The 23,057-nt window shown below is 32.1% G+C and overlaps 1 protein-coding gene across 1 annotated transcript; it reads left to right on the plus strand.

The window, feature by feature from the left end:
- The first annotated feature begins 4,210 nt into the window (after window positions 1-4,210).
- Window positions 4,211-23,026, plus strand: LOC147802972 (uncharacterized). Its single transcript, XM_087153932.1, has 2 exons — window positions 4,211-7,139; window positions 7,516-23,026. The coding sequence occupies exon 1, from the start codon at window positions 4,211-4,213 to the stop codon at window positions 6,389-6,391; it is 2,181 nt and encodes a 726-aa protein (XP_087010058.1). The 3' UTR covers window positions 6,392-7,139; window positions 7,516-23,026.
- Window positions 23,027-23,057: the final 31 nt, after the last annotated feature.

Raw genomic sequence — 23,057 nt, forward strand, 5'->3', positions numbered from 1 at the left:
ATCATTGGAATAGACAAAATAATAATAAATTAAATGAAATTTATCCTAATCTTGATAATTGTAAGACATTAACTGTTGATCGCAAAACCCAGACTTTAATAAATAGACTACGTATCGGGCATACTCGTTTTACGCATATGCATTTACTGGTAGCCGAACCTGCACCCAGCTGTACTCTATGTCAAGTTGACGTTTCAATTAAACACATATTAACTAACTGCAGACGATTCAAATATTTGAGAAAGAAACTTTTCGGCAGATTTTATCCCAATCTTTGATCCCTACTTAGTGACCCTATACATCACAATTTAATCAAAACAATAGGACTGTATTCACTAATATAAGTAAAAGTGCAATTCTTTTACCTAGTGACTGGCGCAGTATAGCCACTTCTGGCTCTTGTGCCATTAAACTTTAACTAACCAACCAACCATTTTTTTTACCCTCTTTTTAAGGAAAAAAAGGGATTAAACCATTAACATTTTTCTTCAATCCACTCCTTATAGGCCACCACCATAGCTTAGCCACATCAAAAGTTTTTATTGTGCTTTCCGCATGTTACAGTCTCGTACCCCTTCAAAAGTTCAAATCGAGGGCAGCCCAATACTTCCAGATCCACGTATTTGATCTTTAAACCATCCAAAATTTTGGCCAGATGCTTGTTTCTCTTTATGGCAACATACGGTCTCTTTTTGCTTCTGTAATTCTCACAAGAGTTCTCCCCATTTTTGCTTTATTTAAAATTTACTATATATATATATATATAATGCAAATTAATGCTGAATTATATCCAACGGCGCCCCCAGGGGCACACTCTTGTGTGACGGGCACGGCGCACCCGGGGCCCCGAGCTGGACCTGAGCATTTTTCTATTTCTCTCCTGCGACGGTCCTGTTTTGAGTTTCTGACTTTCATTATTTATTACATTGACCTAGTGAGCAAATATTTATACTTTTGATAATGCATTATTTTGTTGCGTTTATATATATAAATGTATATTTATTAATTGTGTTTCACTTCTTCATTCGTATTATAGTTATTTATTAAATTTTCATTCTTGTCGTGGTTGCCAAGTTGACTGGTAAAGGGCTTTTCGTCTTTGTTTCGGTTTTATATCGAACTCTGATGGGAAGAAAACCACCCGCGTGTTCGCCGTGCGTGGAGACCCGTGTCCCTGGAAAAGGGGATCCTGGTAGTTGAGGGGCATCTTAGTACCCCAACACACTGCTTTGGCCCCTGCTTCAGGTAAACGGGAGGTGCATAGTGGCCCGTATGCATCAATCGGCTAGTCACAAACTTCATCTGTTGGCTAGGGTCAAGCCCGGGGTCACTTACTGGGCACCTCGTTAAGGGTGGAGGCTGCTTCAGGGGTGACTTTCGGGCGTATAGCTATTGACCAGCACTGGTGTTAAGTAATGCATTTCTTTTTGATACTTGCATCCCCTAAGTTGGACTCCGTGGTGGGTGGTGCAGTTGATGGCGGAAGTTGATTATTTTTTCTATGGCTGAAAATGAAGAGATGGTGTTCAGTTCTGCACACCGAAACAAAAGCGGAACAAACTCCTCACCCAGCTTCAATCTTGCTAAATGCTTAAATTATGACCCAACTACAGCAAAATTTTTGATACTAAGCTCTACAGAAAGGAAACTATCATCTATGTCACCATTTTTAGTTCAAAAATCACTGGAAACAAACATTGGTAATCCTAAAAATGTCAAACAGATGCCATCCGGAGATTTATTAATCGAAACAAATTCCAACAAACAAACTGCTTCACTTTTGAAATTAACTCAACTCGGAAACGTTAAAATCACAGTAATCTCCAACAACACTCTAAATATATCCAAAGGAGTCATTTCTGATAAGACATTACAATCACTCCCAATTTCTGAAATAATCGAAGGTCTCTCCAGTCAAGGAGTTAGAGATGCACGGCATATAACCATAAAAAAAGGTCCAGATATAATTACCACTCAACACATAATCTTAACATTCAACACTTCTATACTACCTCATGATATTAAGGCAGGGTACCGAAACTGTAAAGTTCGCCCTTACAATCCACCAACAATTGTAGAGGAAAAGAGACTTGTTCTCGCTGCAGCGAAACCGGTCACACTTTTAAAACCTGTAATCAGCCAGAAAAATGTACTAACTGTTCCGAATCTCACTCTGCAAATTCTCGCCAATGTCCTAAATGGAAACAAGAAAAACAAATATTAAATATTAAAGTAATGCAAAACTTGTCATATTTTGAAGCCAAAAGTAAAATTTTAAGCTCACAACCTAGACTTAATGTTTCTTATGCTTCAGTGGTAAAAACTTCAAAAACAACTAAATCCATAGGTATACAGACTGACAATGGTGAATGTGAACTTCGAAATACAAAACTTACCATATCACCCAAATGTTCAAAAGCTCTGACAACAACTCCTTCTCAGACATCCAATACGTTAAAATCAAAAACTGTACAGCTTTCTCAGCAATCCAAAGTCTCAACCCCATCAACTTCTGATCAGTTATCTCAAAATACTATTAAAAACAGTCAATACCTAAAAATAACCCCACAAATGGTCAATGTTCTTCACAAAAAATTAACTCAATCCCCATTGGTAAGTAAACCTAAATATGTATCTAAAAGCAGACAAAATCGTTTTAATAAAAACCGGAAAAAACTACCAAACAGCCAACAGGACCAGCTTTCATCTGATACGATGATTACAGACGACGAGAATTGCTCAGATGCTTCTCAAAACTCTCAAATGCAAATAGAAAAAGGGATGGAAACTCCAGAAAACCTGAACCCAAAAACATTAAAAATAAAAAATAATGGCCGATAAACTCATATCGTGGAATTGACGTGGGTTTTATGTTAATTTTCCAGATATCAAAAATTTAATTGAAAAACATAATCCCGCTTGTTTCGCACTTCAGGAAACATTTTTGAAACCTAACCACAAAGCTAATGTACAAAGATATTCTCATCTAAGGAAAGATTTTATTGATGGAAATAAGGCATGCGGAGGTGTATCTCTCTTGATTTCAAAAAGTTATCCATTTTCACCTGTTCTATTGACAACTACCTTGCAAGCAGTAGCAGCACAAGTTACATTTCAATCAAAACACATCACAATATGCAGTCTGTACCTTCCACCAAACCAATCAATATTGCAATCAGATCTAAACAAACTAATAGCTGAACTACCGCAACCATTTATAATCACAGGTGATCTAAATGGGCATAGCATAACTTGGGGAAGTGATAACACAAATTCTCGCGGGAATCAAATAGAAACATTAATAGACGACCACCAACTCTGTATACAAAATATTGATGAAAAAACACATTTCCACTTTCCATCTCGTACATTCCATTCCATTGATTTGACACTGTGTTCACCATGCATTTATACCTTATTACAATTTTTTGTTTGGAATGACCTTTATCATAGCGACCATTTTTCACTAATCATCAATATTTTGAAACCTGGAAATACGAATACAGTGCACTCCCCTAGACTGCTAACACACTTAGCAAACTGGACACTTTTTCAAGAGTCCCTAGCATTCGACGAAGAAATTGTTTATAATGGTAATATTGAAGAAGCTGCACAACATATTACAAATTCTCTAATATCCGCATCTGAAAATTCCATTCCACGTACTTCAAATAATTTACCTAAATACCCAAAACCATGGTGGAACGAAGAATGCAGACAAACACATAAAGCACAAAGACGAGCCTGGAGAATATTCCGTAGAAACCCAACTGTTGAAAATTTAATTCTGTTCAAAAAATCCCGTGCACTTGCAAGGAGAACTAGAAGGCACAGCCAAAGAGAATCTTGGATTAAATATATAAGTACCATAAATAACAATACGAAAGCAAAAGAAATTTGGACTAAAATAAAAAAAATATCTGGACACTACAACCCTTTACCTATTACGCATCTTGAAGTGAATGGAAATAAAATCACAGAGATTAAAGAAATAGTAAATACTTTAGCTGAAAACTTTTCTCGAGCATCTAGTACAGAAAATTACTCTCAAACTTTCCAAAAATACAAAACTCTAACTGAAAAAAATTTATTTAAACCATCTGTTGAACCTCATAATGATTACAATTCTCCTCTAACAATAACTGAATTAAAATCTGCTATTAATAAATGTAAGGAAACATCTCCAGGGCCCGACAAAATTCACAATAGTATGTTTAAACATCTCTCTGATACGCATTTGGAAATAATTTTAAAACTGTTTAATAGAGTTTGGCTGAATAGACAATTCCCATCAATATGGAGAAGATCATATATAGTTGCCATTCCTAAACCAGGTAAGGACCCTATACATCCTACTAATTACCGACCAATCGCTCGTACTAGTTGTCTTTGTAAACTTCTATCTCGTTGCATATTATCGAAGAGACAAAGCGGATTTCGCAAATGTAATTCAACTATTGACAATCTAATGCTTTTAGAAACTGATATACGTGAAGCATTTTTAAAAAGGCAACATCTTGTGACAATATTTTTTGATATTGAGAAAGCGTACGATCGAACGTGGAGATATGGCATTTTAAGGGACCTTTTAAATTATAACATTAATGGAAACATGTTTTATTTTATTAAAGACTTTTTAACAAACAGGACATTTCAAGTTAGAATGAATAACACTTTATCTGACACCTTTAATCAAGAAGAAGGTGTTCCTCAAGGTAGTGTCATTAGCGTAACCTTATTTCTTATAAAAATTAACGATATTTTAACTACATTACCATCTACAGTGGACGGCAGGTTATTTGTTGATGATCTGCGAATCTCATGTAAAGCGTCTCATATGCACACTGTCGAAAGACAATTGCAGCTCGCTATTAATAAATTATCCCTATGGGCTGAATTAAATGGTTTTAATTTTTCAACAACTAAGACAACGAGTATACACTTTTGTCGACGACGAGGGATCCATCCCGATCCTGAAGTATATCTCAAGAACTTCCGTATTCTCGTTTTAAGCGAAACAAAATTTCTTGGTTTGATCTTGGACTCTAAACTCACTTTTGCATCTCATATTAAACACTTAAGAAAAACCTGTGGACTAAAATTAAATTTACTTAAAGTTTTGACAAACTCTTCTTGGGGTGCAGATACAGGTGCTATGCTCAAAATTTACAAATGTATCATTCGATCTAAACTTGACTATGGTAGCGTTGTCTATGGATCAGCCAGAAAATCTGTTCTTAAATATCTTGACACTATCCATAATTCCGGCATATGCATAGCAACAGGAGCATTTCGCACATCACCCATAAAAAGTCTAAACGTTCTATATCATGAACCAACTCTTGCTCAGCGACGGAATAAGTTAACATTGAGATACTATTTTCACATCAAAAGCAATCATACACATCCCATGTTTTCTCATGTTATAACTCCATTTTATGAAAGATTGTTTAGCAACAGACCCTCTGCAATACCGACTTTTGGTTTGAGAGTAAGAAAGCTTTTATCTGCCTTAAACCTAGAGGATTTTAGTATTTTACCTGCATATAAAGTAAGACCACCATGGGAAGCCATTTCCTTCCAAACTATTGATATTTTTAACAATTTGACAAAAGCACAAACTGCTGTTAACATTTACCTACAAATTTTTAATGCACACCGAGAACAATATAGAGATTTTAATCCCATTTTTACAGATGGCTCTAAAAGCCATGACCATGTTGCAAGCGCTGCTGTTACCCCTATCTCTACAATATCTGAAAAATTACATTCGCAATGCTCCGTATTTACATCTGAATGCCATGCAATTTATCTGGCTCTCCAATATATTTCCTCTCAAAGTATTAAAAAATGGTTAATATACTCTGATTCAAAAAGTTGCCTCGTTGCCTTACAAAATAAAGAAATAAATTCACATTCCATTATAAATAATATTTTAAACTTATACACCACTTTACTCCTAAAAGAATATGAATTAATCTTCTGTTGGGTACCAGGCCATGCTGGCATTTCAGGTAATGAAACAGCAGATTACGTAGCTAAGTCAACTAACAATATAACAAACAACCCACTTACTTACACAGATATCAAAAATGCGATTGACAATAAACAGTATTTACACTGGCAAAATGATTGGGAAAATGAAATAAGTAATAAATTACACGACATTAAACCTTCTATAGAATCTTATAAAAGTCTAAACATAAGTGGAAAGCAAGAAGTAATATTAAATCGCTTGCGCATTGGTCACTCTCGAATAACTCATAAACATCTTTTATTAAACGAACCTGCACCCGAATGTTCTCATTGTAGGGAACCGCTCACTATTAAACATATTTTAATCAAGTGTAACAAATTTAAAACACAGAGAACGCCATTTTGGTTGCTTTAATCCAACAATGACTTTATTAATTGGAGATAACCACACAATAACATTTTTAACTATCTAAGGAACATTGGTTTTTACAAATCAATCTAGTTTTAACTTATAGCAGAATGTTTCTTATAAAACAAGTTGTAGGTGCGGTATGGCCAAAAGTGGCTTTTGCGCCAATAATTCTAAACAAACAAACAATAAAAATTCGAAAAGTTTCAAGCAATTCAGGCGTCGTAACCCCATCAAAGAAAAAAAGATCGCGTCATTATTTTTTTTTTTTTGAAACAATATACATACACCATACTTTTTTTAAAAATGGCAAACGTTCAACTATATATATATATATATAATATTTTTCATTTCAAAACTATTTTATTCAGATCGTAAAGTCTTAAAACTTTCTAGAACAATTTGGATAATGGAGTGTTGAACAATTCCTAATAGCTTAATATCAATATATATATATATATTAATATATTTGAACGTTGTATTCAAAGCATAAGTTAGTCAATAATTTTTCAAAATAATCATATTTGTTTGAGATTTTTAGTCTAGTAAGGATTTTTAATCTTTAACCCTAGCGTCAATGACCGGGTACCTTTTTGCGAGAGTCATCGTAATTTTTATCATTTCTAATTAAGCCTCGGCAAAATCGTTATTTACATGAATCTGAACTGAAACATATAAATGTAATATTTTTTCGGAAAATTTATGGTTGGATTTTGTTGCTGTAAACTTTCTTATACCATTACTCAATGACCAGGTTATGGTAGATATTTATTTAATGTGGTAATTATTATTATTATTCTTTATGCTTGCATTTTCATTAGGGGCCTCGGGGCACTGTTAGTTTTGGCTTTGCCACTAACAACAGAAAGGCTCCTGTGTGTTTACAGACAGTGTGTCCCCTGATGAAGTGCTGCTCTGTAAACACACAACTTTATTTAATTTTCTTTTAATTATATTTATATAATTTTTTGAGTAAATTTATATTATTACTTGTTTATAAGATTTGAATTTGGTTTTAAATGCCTTGTGCGCTGTTCCAATTTGAATTTGAATTAACGTAGTTATGGTTATTTTGGTTACCTCCTGTTTTATTTATTTCAATTAAGATTTGAATTTATGTTTGGTTGCAGGTACCCATTAGTCTCTCATCTACATGTAACATCTATCCGACTATTATCACGACAAATATAATAATAATAATTATTATTATCGATACAAATATAATTATAGAAAACAATATTTTTCCGCACATATTATAGTTTATTGCTATTATTATTATTATCTTGACAAATATAACTGTATAAAAAATTACGTTTCAGCACATGATTTACATTGACATATTGAAATTGAATGCTCATCACAAACTCGGTTTCCACACGTTTTACAGGATTTTCTCCGCACCATCTTAGGAGCTAAAAGACATGTTTGGCAAACTCCAACAACTGACTTTCTTCCAGTTGAATCCCGTGCCTGAAAATCTGTGGTCTATCAGCTCTGAATTTGGATTCAAACTCATGCCTAGAAGCAAGGCTTTCCCGTCGAAAAGGAGGACATATGTAGTTTTCTCCTTGTTCATGAGGAAGCAGTAGGCAAATGGATAATATCTCCCCATGATACATTCGTGAATAGTGTAGAGTTGTACAAACAGTTTGGGTACAGTTTTGAAAGTCCCATCGATGAATAATCTTGGACTTAAACACATATATCTCAAACCCTCTTCTGTGCAGAAAACCTAAAATATGTTTAAGTGAGAGTTTATTATTGTTTTAATTTACATATTGTAAGACTCAATAGAAAAAAATGCAATACCAATAATCTATTTGAATCTTTTGTGTCATCAATCATTAAAAAGCCTCTTCCATTTCTGGTTTGATTCCACCTGCCCTCAATAACGATTTCAAACACAGATTGTAGCAGATTTGGTCTTTCTTTCATTCCGGAGGGATTGTCAAATGTTGGCAATACTGCTGCAGTTTCTGAATCAGAAACTGCAGTACACATAGCTTGCCTAAAAAATAAAAGTATTTTACTTAGAAACACTTATTTATTTTTCAAAATATAGATAAAAATTATGAGGTAAACAAACATATAAAAATAATATTTATGCTTATTTTTTTTAAACAAAAATATTGAAAATTGGTTCCCGTGATAAAATACATTTACTTAAAATAACTTTTAAAAACATAATTCTTTTTAAATCTTATAGTTTAAGTACATTTGTATTTTTAATTTGTAGCTTGAAATAATAGATAGAAGTGATTTCCTTGCAATTAGTTTAATAAGTTTGTGAAATGAGCTATCAGGGTTAGCAAAAATGGTTCTTTTTATTTGAAAAAAAAATCTAATTAAATAATATATGTGAAGCACTGAATAATTATCGCTAATGAGAATAAAGTAATTAAAAGCAAAAATGGTTTAAATCACGATATAAATTTCTGAATACATGATAAAAAGTAGGAAAAATAAACTTACCTATAAAGTTGTTGTAGAGGCTGGACTGGATTTTCCTTTACATTATTTTTTAAGTCGTTGACAAAAGATAATTTTTTTTATCCTTGATGTGTCTGGGGGGTGCATATGTGTATTAAGGACACCCTCGTATTGCTCATTTCGGGAAAGCCTTGCTCTACACCAGTTTTCTTTTCTGATACAAGACCTAGCTGTCTTGTTCTACAATTCTCCATGAAAATAATGGAGGTACTTTTTATGTTCCAGGATTTTTTTTCTCCAAATTTTGAATTATGAAGAAATATCTCGATCTTGATTGCTAAAAATACTATATTGACAACACAAGTAGGTATAATCTTTAGGGGTTGCTAAAGAGATGTTTCATTCGCCAAATGTTTGGTGATGGACATTTGTTAAAATTGAAGAGTCCCCACTTCAAAGATCTATTCATAACAATACTTTGACACATTGATGGATCATATCTATTGTTACCCCCTCTACCCCACCTTCAGGTTGGAAAATCCTAGGATAAACAGGGTTGTCCCCGACTCCGGTTACAAAAAATTTAACTATGAAACTGGGATGGTGAGCAGACCATTGATTGTCATTTAGGAATATTTTCTTTCTTTCCAAAACATTAATAGTAGTTTCAATAGCAGAAGCTTTATGATTATACATTGTAGAAATGAGCTTTGAAACTCTTCAGAAACTAATTTTTGAACTACCACGTATGCGTGCCAGATTGTATCAAAAATTTTATGCTTAGGGTATAGTGGGAATTACCTCTAACAACCTCTGTCTAACTCCAAACAACCTCTGTCTAATGTTTGAATGTAAGAGTTTTCAGCATTATCTGTAACATTAAATTTCTCTTCGATATCTGTGAATATGATAGATTTCTCACAAGATGAACAATTTTTACGTTTTAAATAACAATAGCAGCAAAAACTAGCTATATAAGTAAGCACAGGCAAAATACAATCTAATGGCATTAAATCATCTTCTTAAATTTCTTTACCAAACTTTAATATTTCATTTTCTACCTCATTTTCTGCATTATCAGTTTCTACCAAATTGATATTTATTTCACCAAAAGAAGATGATTTAATTTTTAACGGGCCAAAAGATTGTAATCTCAATTTGCTTTCAGTTTCCAAAAAACTTGTCTTATTGAAATATTATATTGCCACCCGAAATTTTCCAAAACACGTTCAATAGCATCAGTTTGTATTTTCCCCTTGAGAAAGTATCTGAAATTTAAATTTTCAAAACAATATTTTGATAACAGCTGTAGTAGTATGAAACAAAGCAGTAAATGTCTCTTTAGATAAAAATCTTGAAGAATGATTTGCTGTTTTCCATGCATTTAACCAATTAAGAAAGGTTTTGAGGAAAATAATTCTTTCATCATTACCAATATTTGATATTAATTCAGAAAATGTATCTCTTTGATGAACACCTTTATTTGGATTTTTTACGTTCATTATTTTCCACCAATTTAAAATAATTTGTATATTATCGCCTGTGTCTGAACAACTAAGGTCATTAGTTTGCTCACAAAGAGTTCTTAAACCTGAAATGACATGATCGTTAAATATTTGTGAAACATGTTTCACATTCTGTCTTTAACCTTAACGGTGATTCCATACTCAAATTTAATCAACATAATTTAATCGCATTAAAAATATACATTCTTTCAAAGAATGTATATTTATAGGAGTTTTAAAAGAGGCTGTTTTCGTTTCAGAAAAATCTAAAACGTCTAAAAAAATACATTTTTTGACCATTTTTTTTTTGCTTAGGCCAATTATTTCTTTAACATTTAAAAAGGTGTACAGGATCAAATAAAAAGAATAATGATCCTTGTGGATCTGCTGGGTGGGCATAAACAAAACTTAGATGAGGTAGAAAAATATGACATTGCTTTACCATTCAAAGAATTATTATCCGAAGTTACACATAACTTTGCAACATAAAAACATTAGCAGAATTAGCTGCTTTATCATTGTTGATAGATTTTCCAACAATATTACCAGCTTTGTAATCATAATTTTGTTTTAAATGAATCTCATCCATCATTAAGGAAACAATTGTTTGGTGTTCAACTAAACATTTAATTTTTTGTTTAGCATAAAGCAAAAAATTTTCATCAAATTGTTTATCTTTAGGATTCATGCTAAATGATGAACAAAGTCGTTCTATAGTTGATGAATGAAGCAAAATTAAGTGGTTAGAATTTCTAATAACTGTAAAACATTGAGGTGAAATAGAATCAACTAAACTACAAAATATTAGTAAATTTTAACTATGACGCAATGTATTTTTGTCAGCAGTAATCAATGAAATTTCTTCAGATAAAAACTCAATGACTGAATTTTAATCTGCGAGCAATAGAGGTTTTAACTTAGTAAGTAAAATTTTTACTGAATCAATAATATCTTTAGAGCTAAAATATAGTTTGTATTTTTAAATACATCCAAAATTTGTAGCGAATCATTTATTGAGGTTAAAGTATAGGGCATAGAAAAATCACATTAACTTTACATTTTTAAAAAAACAATCCACTGTTAATTTTTCATTGACTATGACATACTTTATAATGTTAGGTTGAGGTTCAAAACAGAAAGAAAAGAAACACGTTTTTGGAAGAAAATCCAGGCATTTTTATGAACGCGAACTAAATTCAAACCTAAAGATATGTAAAGTTGTAAATTTTTATGGTAAGTGATGTAATTTTCCTTATTATTTAAATTTGGAACTAGTTTAGTGCAAGAAGTATATTTTACACCGTTTAACATCCCGGTTGCAAACGGTGATAGATGCTCAGCCGTAATACTCATCTTTTCAGGAGCCAAAGGGTAATCATTGTGAATATCATGCAAGTGAGGGGGGGGGTACTCTAAGTCTACTTCTAACACGTACCCATCTTCACTATTGTCCTTTAAATTGAAAATGTGATCAACTAAAGTATCAGAAGGTGTAACCCATTCAAAGTTACCGTATGGTAAATACTGGGACATTGCCCACCCATACAAATTATTTGTGTCCAAATATATTATATGTTTCGACTCCTCCTCCGCGTTATAATTTGGAATAAGGGCATGATTTGCTACAGAGTGACGGTGACTTATCATGGAAACACCTCCTCGAATACCACGTTCGATAAACAAGTGCATGTTAATGTCTGTGAATAATTCGAGAGGCTGTTTCGTCATTTTAAGAGAAGCCTGCCATGCTAAACCAGGTGATGTCATGACATGACCGCAATCCAACCCATAGTGTTGCCAGGCGTCTAAAATGTTGAAAGACATCAGCCAACTGTAGCACATCACATTGTACGTATAAATCATGATATTCCCCCAAAGAAGTTAAATTAAAAGATTTTCAAACCGTTTTGGCATGTTGATAGTCCTCATCAGATACACTTTCCCCAGTAAGAGAACTGTAAAATTCAGTTATAGGGGACAGCGTATCTTCCTCCAACGTATCAAAGGAGGACATATACTTGTATGGATATATACCCTTCCTTAGAAGTAGACTTAGAGAAGGATGATTAATATTTTCTTTTAAAATTATCGAATCTTAAATTTGGATACTAATTTTTCCAATGACGTATTCATAAATTGGAAACTGTCAACGAAATTTAAAGAAACTAATTTTGTTATAAAATTTGTCAATGCTGAAAGAAATATGTTTCCATATTGTTGGCCATTACATTAAAACTATGATTTTTAATTTCCCCCAAACTTTGATGAAAATGAGATGAGCATCGTAATGCTTTAAATTATGAAAAATTCCAAAGTTACGAGAACGATGAAGGGGTGCACGTCTAGCTCCTGTGAGATGGTCTTGATCTCGAACTCTGTCATCACCAAGGGGTTGATCACACTCTCCGCAATTCACGGCAGAACGAAAGGCCTCCTCGTCTTCTGGGGTGAAGCCCATGGGGACGGGACTATTGTTGTTAATTTAGTTGCCAACTCCTCCTTTTCCCTTAGTATGTTTTACAAAAAGTGGTCTGCAGAATCAGGTCCTACGATTACGTAAGCATAATCGCAGGGTGTATGAATTGATATTTTCTCAGTATATGAGACTAAAGGATTAGGTTGACAACTATCAATTTTCTCAATGAGAGACTCAAAATCTGCGTAAATTATATAGGGAATGGGATGCTGAAAATTAATATTATGAAAAGATACAATTTTATTTTTATCATCAGGCATTTTAATATTTTGAGGGGAATTATGTTTACAAAAAGTTAAGTGTTTTTTAAGGGTCTCTTCTACTGCAAATCGATGAAGACATCGATAGCAATAGAAGCTTTTAGGATTATGTTTAGTGGCATCACCCATCAGACGAGAGAAATTTCGAATGAGGCAATAATGATTTTGCGTTTCATTTGAAATAAAAATAAGTTGCAGCATTCAACATCTTCACGCTTGGAAATATACAGTGGAAATATTACCTCGTCATACCCAAAAACGTTAATTCGAATGTTATTGAGTGTCTCGATTTTAGGAATTTGGAATATGGGTACTGGCAAGCTACAATTGCCCAAGTTAACCATTATTTAGCATTCGAATCAAATATTAACTCGTGGATTTTGAGATTTATGAATATTCATTCGAAAAGCCAAAAGACACCATACGAGATATTTTTGATCTAAATTTTGAATATTTAACTGCTTTTTTACTTAAAATTTTAGTGGGAAATGGAATATAACTGCTTGCGCTTAACGGGCAATATTTATCACTGGATACTTCCATAAAATCAATAAATTTGAGCATCCAACCTGAACCATTGTTGCAAAATGTTTCAAAAGCACCATGAATTTCTAGAAAACCAGTTTTTATATATACCTCCAGACCATTTTCTAACAACTGGATGTATCAGTTGCTTCTAAAGCAGGGGGTTGCGTACTCAGGTATCCCCTCTGAGTTTTTTCTACTGCACAAGGTCTTTACCACTAGGTAGAATTTAATGTTCCCCTTTTCTCGAACTTCACCTCTCAGTTTTTCGTTCAGTTTCGGGCGCATCTCGTCGAAGAATAAATTGAAGTCAAACATGGAGTCTTCGCTAGGAGTTAAAAATGAGGATGAGAAAACCCCTAACGCCGGTGATGGAGAAACTCTTTTGGATGATGATTCCTTACTCAACTTCCTTTTAAAATGAAGCAACCTTGTGTGAGCAAGCAGTTCGGATTTATTGGAAAATTTCGAAGGACATTGATCACATTGGTGAACCTGTATGAAATTATACTTACATTCTTAGTTGTGCAAACTTTATTTTTCACATGCTGGTTCATGTTATATTTCCGCGAGAAGGACTTGTTACATTGAGGACAATTAAAATCCTTAATTTCTTCATGAAAATTTTACTGTGTTGTATATAATTGTACTTCCGGCTGAAAAATTTACAGCAGATAGGACAAACTTAAAATAAAACAAATTATGATTTATACACTAACGAAATTTTAATCAATATGATTGAAACTAAAATAGTTTTAGATTACATTAGTAATTAGTTTAAAGAAAATTTAATTTAAGATACTTTTTCACAAATAAGTTTATGCATTGAAGAAATGTTAACGAATGTGATTGAATAGTTTTAGAATACATTAGTTTAAGCGAATTTAATTTAGGATAATTTTTCACAAATAAGTTTATATGTGAAATAAGTTTTAACAAATGTGAATGAAACTTAAACAGTTTTAGAATACATTAGTTTTTAAGAATATGATTTAAGATACTTTTTCTCAAACAAGTTTTTGCATAAAATTAATTTTAAACGAATACATTTTAAACAAAACTTCAGAATACATTTAAATTAAATACTGTCAACTTACAAAATTTGAAGGTGAGACTTTTTTGCCACAGCGTTTTTCCTTTCGATGGATCCGCAATAGGTAATGATGGTCCTGTAGTAGACAATGATGGTTCAACAAAGGGTGATAAAGGTCCGGCAGTTGGCATCTCAGGCTGCAATAGCAGAGTAGATCTTTCCATCTGAGGTGACACTGTTTGCGTCGGTTCAAAGTTGAACTGGATCAGCCCACACTTGAGTCATTTCTACTGCATTGCAAATTTCATTCAACTCTTCGGCGGAAATACCAAAATCAATGAACTTAATAAAGTATATTTATAAAATCATCTCAAGAGTGAAGATTGTAATTGTAAAACATGCACAAAATAGATTTTTAAACATAACATAGTCTAAAATTAGTTTAGTCCGATATAATTGTCAAACGAGCTTAAGTTCTTTTAGGAAAATTAGACTAGTAGTATACTAATATTTTAACACAATAAGAAATTAGTTTAAGGAAACATTTGTAATTGGTAAATTTGTCAAATAGTCTTAAGTTAAGTAGTGGTCATCGCAAATTTTTCAGTCTCACAATCTCTAATTTTTAAATACCAAAAACTTGAACATAAATCAACTTTAGAATAATATTTTGCATTCGTTAAGTCATCAAGAACATCATCAATTCGAGGAATTGGTTCAGTATCTGATTTTGTTATAAAATTTAAACGTCTAAAATCTATTTCTTTTTCCCTCATCTTTTTTAGTTACCACCATTGTTGCAGGAGCTGAATAGGGACTATGTGAAGGTTTAATTGTATCATTTTCTAACAACTTTTAAATTTGTGTCTCAATCTCTAAATTATATTGAGGACCGCAACGATATGGACGTAAAGATATTGGTAATTCAGAAGTAAGAATAACCTTCTAAGGCTCTAATCTTATAAGTCCAACATCATGCCTATCCTCACTAAAAATATCATTATACTTTTGTCTTAATAAAGACAGTCTCTTATCTACTATTTCCTGTGGTGAGTTACAATCCACAGATTCAAGTTATTTAGAATGTTGGCTGATTGGTGATGAGCAAAGACTATCCTTAACTACACAGAGACACAAACATTTTGAATGAGTTACAATATTTTTTGAGCATTTGAGCTCATTTTCGCCTTGAACAACTATAGATTTATCAAAATCTATTTTAATATTAAATAAGTACATGTCGGGTAGTGATAGCAAGCAATAAGCCAAATTCGTATTAATGCTGTACATTTTAGTTTAATTTGTCAATTTACCGATACAAACATCGATTTCAATTAAGTCAAAATCGTGAATTGTGTTTGTTGCAATGGCACCTTATATTTTCTTCAATTTTTCTATATTTATTAATTTTGATGGAACAATTGATATTGTTCCTCCAATATCACAAAGTGCCGGAATTTCAATTTTTGAGCCATCAGTTGCCGACATAATCATATCACAAAAATATAAAGAATTTAAGTGTCATTGTTTATTAACACCATTTTCAAAATTTTTGTCACATTTGTTTTGAGAGGGATTATCATTAACATTTTCATTCTTTTTGTCATATTTGTTCCTGGAAGATTTATCAGAAACAGTTCCGTGGTGAATTTTTTCAGTTGGTTTTTTTTATTTCATTACTATTATACTTAGAATAATTACTATACTGATTGAAACCAGCTCTATATGGGTGATTATAATTTCTTCCCATATAATGCTGTTGATCAGTCTGAAGTCGGAACTGTCCGGGGCCACTCTGATAATTATTTGAAAAATTTCTTTTTACTTGTGGTGCATTATTTGCAGCGCGTCTCTGCAAAGTAGGAGAAAATTGTTTTGGTTTTGTTCATGTCTGTTTATTAATACCGATTCTTAAAGATTCAAATTCATCTAGTTTTTCAGCTAAACTCAAAGAACTATTCATAAAATTCCATGTATCAAGAATATGTTGCTTTACTTCATTTGGTACTCTAGCTTTTATTTGGTTAGCAATAATTAGTTCCTTTAATTCTTCAAATGATTCTATCTTAAGCTCATCATTAAAGTATGCAGATATTTCATTGCAAAAATCGCGCCAAGAATCTTGAGATTTTTTGAGTTTTAAAGAATTTAAATTTTAATTGCTCTGGATTAAGTTTATACCTTTTTAATAATAAGGTATTAATATGTCAATAATCATGAGCCAATTCACCCCGTTCCCGTGTAACTTGGTTAACAATATCATGGGGTAGTATATTCAATAAATATATAACATATTCAGTTTCGGGAATATTAGCTAATTTGGCCTTAGTTTCGAAATACAAAAATATCTCATCTTTATTGGGATCAAACGGTTGTGACAATTTCATTAAAGAAATGTTTGTTAGATGAATTTACACTTGAACATTTTTCTTCATCATTACCTTGAAAACTTAATCTATAGAGTTCAAGTTCTTCAATTTTAGTTTTTAAAATTTGTAGTTCTTGCATTTCTTTCTTTTCTTCTAACATACGACTTATAATTTCTTTGGTTAACCTCTCATTGTAATTCTCATCTGATGTTATTTTTTTCTTGATTTCGGAAACTGGTTTGGTATCACTTACTAATATCCCTAACTCATCTGTCAAAACAATTTAATCAGATTTTACTAGTTTACCTAAATAGGATATATCTTTGTCATTATTTTCTAGACTTAAAACCTTTTCTCTTAAAAGTTGTAATTCTGATTTTTCCCGTTCTTCTTCTAAAATTCTATTAACTATTTCTTTAGTCATATTCGTCATAATTTTCTTGCGTAAAAATTTTATTTCTTATCTCTGTAACTGTGTTATTTTCATTTACATCTAATTCTTTCGCTAAATTTACCAGTTCCGATTTAACTAGTTTCCCGAGATATGACATTTTTCATAACATTAATTATCAATAACTTAAAAATAAGATACTTATTTTATCAATAAGAAAAATCAAAATCAATTGAAAAGAAAAATCAAAGTATTACATTGGCTGCTCTAAATATGCCGCCCAGACCATAGCCTTTTTGATACGACACACCTCAATAATAAGGTAAACCATTTCCCGTTTGGGAAGCATAATGGTCTTCCAACTTTTTGGAGCAGCAAACATTAGGTACTTTCATATTGACAGCTAATCTTGAAATGAAACATTTTTGTAAAAACACTCAATATTTATAGTATTTGTCGCATTCAGAAACGCAGTACTGCCATCACTTTACTTCTTTCAAACGGAACAAAATCACATGAATTCAGTCTGAGTTCAATATGAATTGTTTGAAATGAATGTCTCGTTAAGGGTAAGTAAGGTCTATCATAATACTGACTGCTTGTTTCACCATCATGTCCTATTCGATCGATCCGCAATAAAGGAGCTTGTGTATCTCCGACAATTTGGAGTGAAGAAAGATCTGTGTACACATAGAAAACTGAAAAATTAGACCACACAGCCACAAATTCGCTTACCTGGTTACCCGTAATGATTGTATCACGTTGGAACACTAACAATTCGCCTAACTTCTCTAAATGAAGGCTGCTACCTTGAACAGCATTTATTTTAACTCGTTTTGTAGCTTTGCTGTTATTTATTGTAAACCGACTTTGATTTTTAGGTAAAGCAAGTTGTATAGCTGATACAATATCGAACATTGATTCATAACACCCCCCATCAATCGTTTGCTTAACAGTCGATGCGATATTACCATTGCTAATCGTGTATCGAAATAATTATTAGTTTCATTAACGTTCAGCCAAGAATGCGGACATATGATTTCAGATAGGCCTACTTTCCATTAACCTCTTTAATCCACTGGCATAGGTAATTGAGTTTTGAAACGAGAGATTTTGTTATCAGAAAAGAATCGCGTTGAGCTATCAGAAGGTGCCATCATACGATACGCAGATGTCAGGAATATCTTGTGTATCAGTAGCATCCACATAATAATGTCGCCTAATTTTGTTATGAGAAGCTTTCAGTATTTCAAATTTAGCCTCTTTGTTACATAACACTAAATTATACAAACATTTAGAAAATGTTTTACTGTCAGTGCAAGAAAATATTTCTAGTGATGCATATCCCTTGCCAATTTACAAAAAAGATTGTACTACTTTGTTGTTGATACTGAAACTTCTGCTGGTTGATTCTCGAGCACTGGAAAATGATGGTCCATATTAAAATGGCATGTTTTGCAAAATAGCTTGATTTGTGAAAGCAAACCGTAGGCAAACATCCAGAGTTTTATTCTCACACTGTCTGCATGGCATTTCTGGTAAGAGAGAACTCCACATCCATAACTGTATATGCAGGTTGATTAGAATCAATCAAACTACAATTACTGGCAATTTCCGGTGAAATTTCGGAAGTCCCAACTTCTGAAGATTTATTTAATGATTTTTTATAGTGTGCTAGTCCAGCAGCACGTTTCATTGATGGTCGGCCCTTCGGCTTTCTGCACTTAGAACTGATGACGTGCATAATAACAAGACACATAAATTAAAAATGACAACAAAATATTTTAGAACTTAAGTTGTTTTATTTGCAAAAATCATTTTTAGCAGCAGTAAATAAAGCATCTAATTTAAATTCTTTTAAAAAAGCTTCACCCAAAAAGACTTTAAGGGGTTGTCGAAACAGCCTTCGTTCACTCACTTCATTATTAAAATCCAGAGCAATATTCTTCACATGTAAGTCCAAGCAAGATTCATTGAAATCGTGAACACTGCACAAAACCTGGTCAAAGAAGTCAGCAGACCTGTCTACTGACTTAAGACCTTTCTTCAGTCCAATGCATTTATACAACACAATTTTCAGGCAATCTTTCATAACAGGACCCGCTTCGTTGATGTCAGAATTATTTGGCACTTCTGGACACTGTTGTTGGGTATATTCGTGAAAAATGTTCAAAAAGTCCACGGACCAGTATTTTAAATTAATATAGCCGAATGTCACACTATCTCGACACTTCTGTAGTTCTCTCCACTGTTTGAAACTGATTTCCGTCTGATGCTTATATACGCGGCCACTTCTGGAGGTATATTCGTCCAGTAGTAGTTACTTTCCCTCGTTATTCATCAGCACATAAAATTTTTCATGGGGATTAGCTGGAGGGATCTCTACCAAAGCCATGTTGGTGTCTGCAAAGCCGAAGATACATATCGGTGGACCATGGCAGAAGCAAGCATTATATTGTTCAGACTGTAGAGTTATACCATATGTCGAAGGGTAATAGGAATCTGCATATCTGTTGAATCGACGTATATGAATGGCTGCTTTACCGTTGTGCGTGCTGGCCAAAAGGAATTATTCCTCACCAATTGGATAGTAATACTCTGGAAAGTTTCCCTCCTGGAACAAACCTTTCCTCTTTGGTTCATCCTAATAGAATAAAAAGAAACATTTTTTTAGTCACCAAGAATAATAACGCTTTAAATGAGTAACTAATATTAACAGAATTTAATTATGTGTTAAAGTTAATTTAATGAACAACATCTTTTAATTCAAATATTATTAAAGATTTTTTAAAGTAAACTAAGTTTAGTCACATGCTCTCCTTAAAAACGAATTAGTACTAGAAGTTAAATTAAAACAATTCTATTAACAATAAATTTAAAAGCATAGTAAATTACAAAGAAATGATTACTACTTACTTGAGTTTCAGCATGTTTTCTCTTCATTATTCAGTCCATAACGACCGGGTGAATCAAAAACTTTCAAAACTTAATCGAGATACAACAGAAGAACAAGTGAAATACTAATATAAGAGGGGGGGGGGAATTAAGTCACTCTATCTGTCTAAAATATTAAACTGTATAAATTATTACACTATCTAAAATATTAAACTGTCACATGCTAAACTATTTACCAATGCAAATGAAAGGAACTGAATTCAACAGACGTCATAGACCAAAATCTAGCATGTTTTATCATATCAGAATGACTCGCTACACTCTGCAATCAGTAGATGTTATCACACGGAACGCGTCAAACATTAACACACGCGTGCATGGTCAGTACTGTTTCCACCCTGAGAAAGTTATAATAGCATTAAGAAGGGCAGAAATAATTATTTAGTAATTGATAAGTGGAAACATGTCGATGAAACTAAAAGATATCAATATCAAACAGTTTTAATTTATGCATGTACTTAGAATACAAAGGTTTAACTTATTTACACATGTCTTACCAAGCATTTGTAGGTCAGTGGTTAAGATATCCAACTACTGACCCACGAATGCTTTTTGACTGGCTTGAGTTCGATCCTGAGCCTTATATTTATATTAAATAATTAAATAAATTTAAAGTTATTTTATTCTTAACATTCCCATATAGATGGCACCACTATAATATAAACATTTTCATGACTTCATAATGTACGATTTCTCCCTAATAACAAAGCTAGTAAGTATTGTCACCCTAAACAAGTGAAATAATATTAATTAGTGTTGGCACCATACAGAAATAATACATAGAAACCTTTTAAAAAACAATAATAAAAAAATGAAATTAATAGTAGAGCAGAAATAAGCTAAAGGGGAGAAATAAGCAGTCCATTACGTATTTCATATGATAACTAAAAACTGTTGTCGCCCTCAAAAACTAATAAATGAAAATATCATTTAAAAAACTAAATTAAAAAAAGAAACCGAAACTAAAACCCAGCAGGGCAGAAATAAACTGATTTCCAGTTTCCGACACTTACCCGGACAGAAATTAGCAATCCTTGACGTTCTGTTGTGATGTCACTTCCGTCCCTTAAATCTCGCGGTCTACTACTCACTCAACTCACCACTATCTCTTTTCCACGGATGTTCAAACTCATACCTACCATTTTTGATACATACTCTTTCTTTAAACATTTCATAATTTATATCCTCCTCACTACTTATACCCTTATCTTTGATACCAATAGATTCCAACTCCCAAAAACTCTTTTATGTAGTATTTAAATCACTATCTCGTATTCACCCACAATGAATTTTGTTATCCCTCATCTCATTGACATTTCCGTTAGCCACATATCCGAACACTGTATTTTGCAAAAGTTTTATAAATGATTATAATCAATTATATAAATAATAATAGTTAATTATAAATATAAGACAAATATTAAATTGAAAAAACTAAATAAATACAACTTTATGAAGCATTTATATACAGTAATTACCTAAAAATCTTTTTGTGTGTGATATATTTTAAAACATGGAATTGCTCATAATGGGGCATTACCAAAGCCTCCTAGAGTAGGGGAACAAGCCGTAATCATCTCACTGTGACGTCAACAGCCGGGTCCCTTCCTTCCGTAAGAATAGAGTCGATTTATGAGTTTTTTCATTTTGTTAAATCGCGGTGAGTGATTGCTGATTTGAGAAGGCATTTTTTTAAAGTATTTAACATATTTTTAGCAAGGCAAAATATGAAACATTTTTTAAGGGATGATTGAAAATGTGCTTACTTTTATTTACAAATAGTTTTATTATTGTTATTTTCAACGATTTTGTTATTTTGATTTGCTACAATTTTAATAAAATTATCAGATGCTACTGAAATGAATTTATAAAATAATGTTAAGAAACAGTGTTTCAGTTATCAAAAAAATTTAATTCAACATTAGCAGAGAATTAAATCTCGGTGGGTGATTGTTGATTTGAGGAGGTATTTTTTCAAAGAATTTATCATATTTTTAGAAAGACAAAATAAGAAACATTTTTTTAAGGGATGATTGAAAATGTGCTTACTTTTATTTACAAATAGTTTTATTATTATTTTCAATGATTTCGTCATTTTAATTTGATACAATTTTAATAAAATTATCAGCTGAAACGAATTTATAAAATAATGTTAAGAAACAGTGTTTCAATTATCAAGAAAATTTAATTCAGCATTTAGCAGATATACCACTTCAATTCATAAAAATCAAATTTCTTTGTTATTATAAGCATAATAATGCATTACTTTAATTAAAAAAATTGCTTACAACACATAATTTTATCATATGTTATACATAAATTTGATATATTACACATAATTATATCAAAAATATTTTTGCTTTTGAAATTTATTTGTTAAAATATTTCAATCTAATCTACTAATAATGTAAACATAAGCAATCCCAAAATCACCACTCAATCACCAATTGTACCCAAAAATCATTAATTAAAGACTTCAAAAAAGAGCACTACATTTCAGTCTCAGTAAAGTGTTTATTGTCATTAAATAAAAAATCCTTTACTAAAATTGTATATATCTTAAAAACATTGTTTTATCCAAAATTATAACAATAAAATTTTAATAAGGTATCCTAAAATAATTTTAAAAAATAGACAATAAAATCATCACATAAAACAAGTAAAGAAATAATGCTTTTTTTTTATTACAAGCAAAAATTATATTTTATTTAAAGTAAAAAATTAATAG

This window comes from Parasteatoda tepidariorum, chromosome 10 (genome assembly GCF_982258835.1).
Source record: "Parasteatoda tepidariorum strain Cologne lab strain chromosome 10, Ptep-v5.0, whole genome shotgun sequence".
Classification (NCBI taxonomy): Eukaryota; Metazoa; Arthropoda; class Arachnida; order Araneae; family Theridiidae; genus Parasteatoda; species Parasteatoda tepidariorum.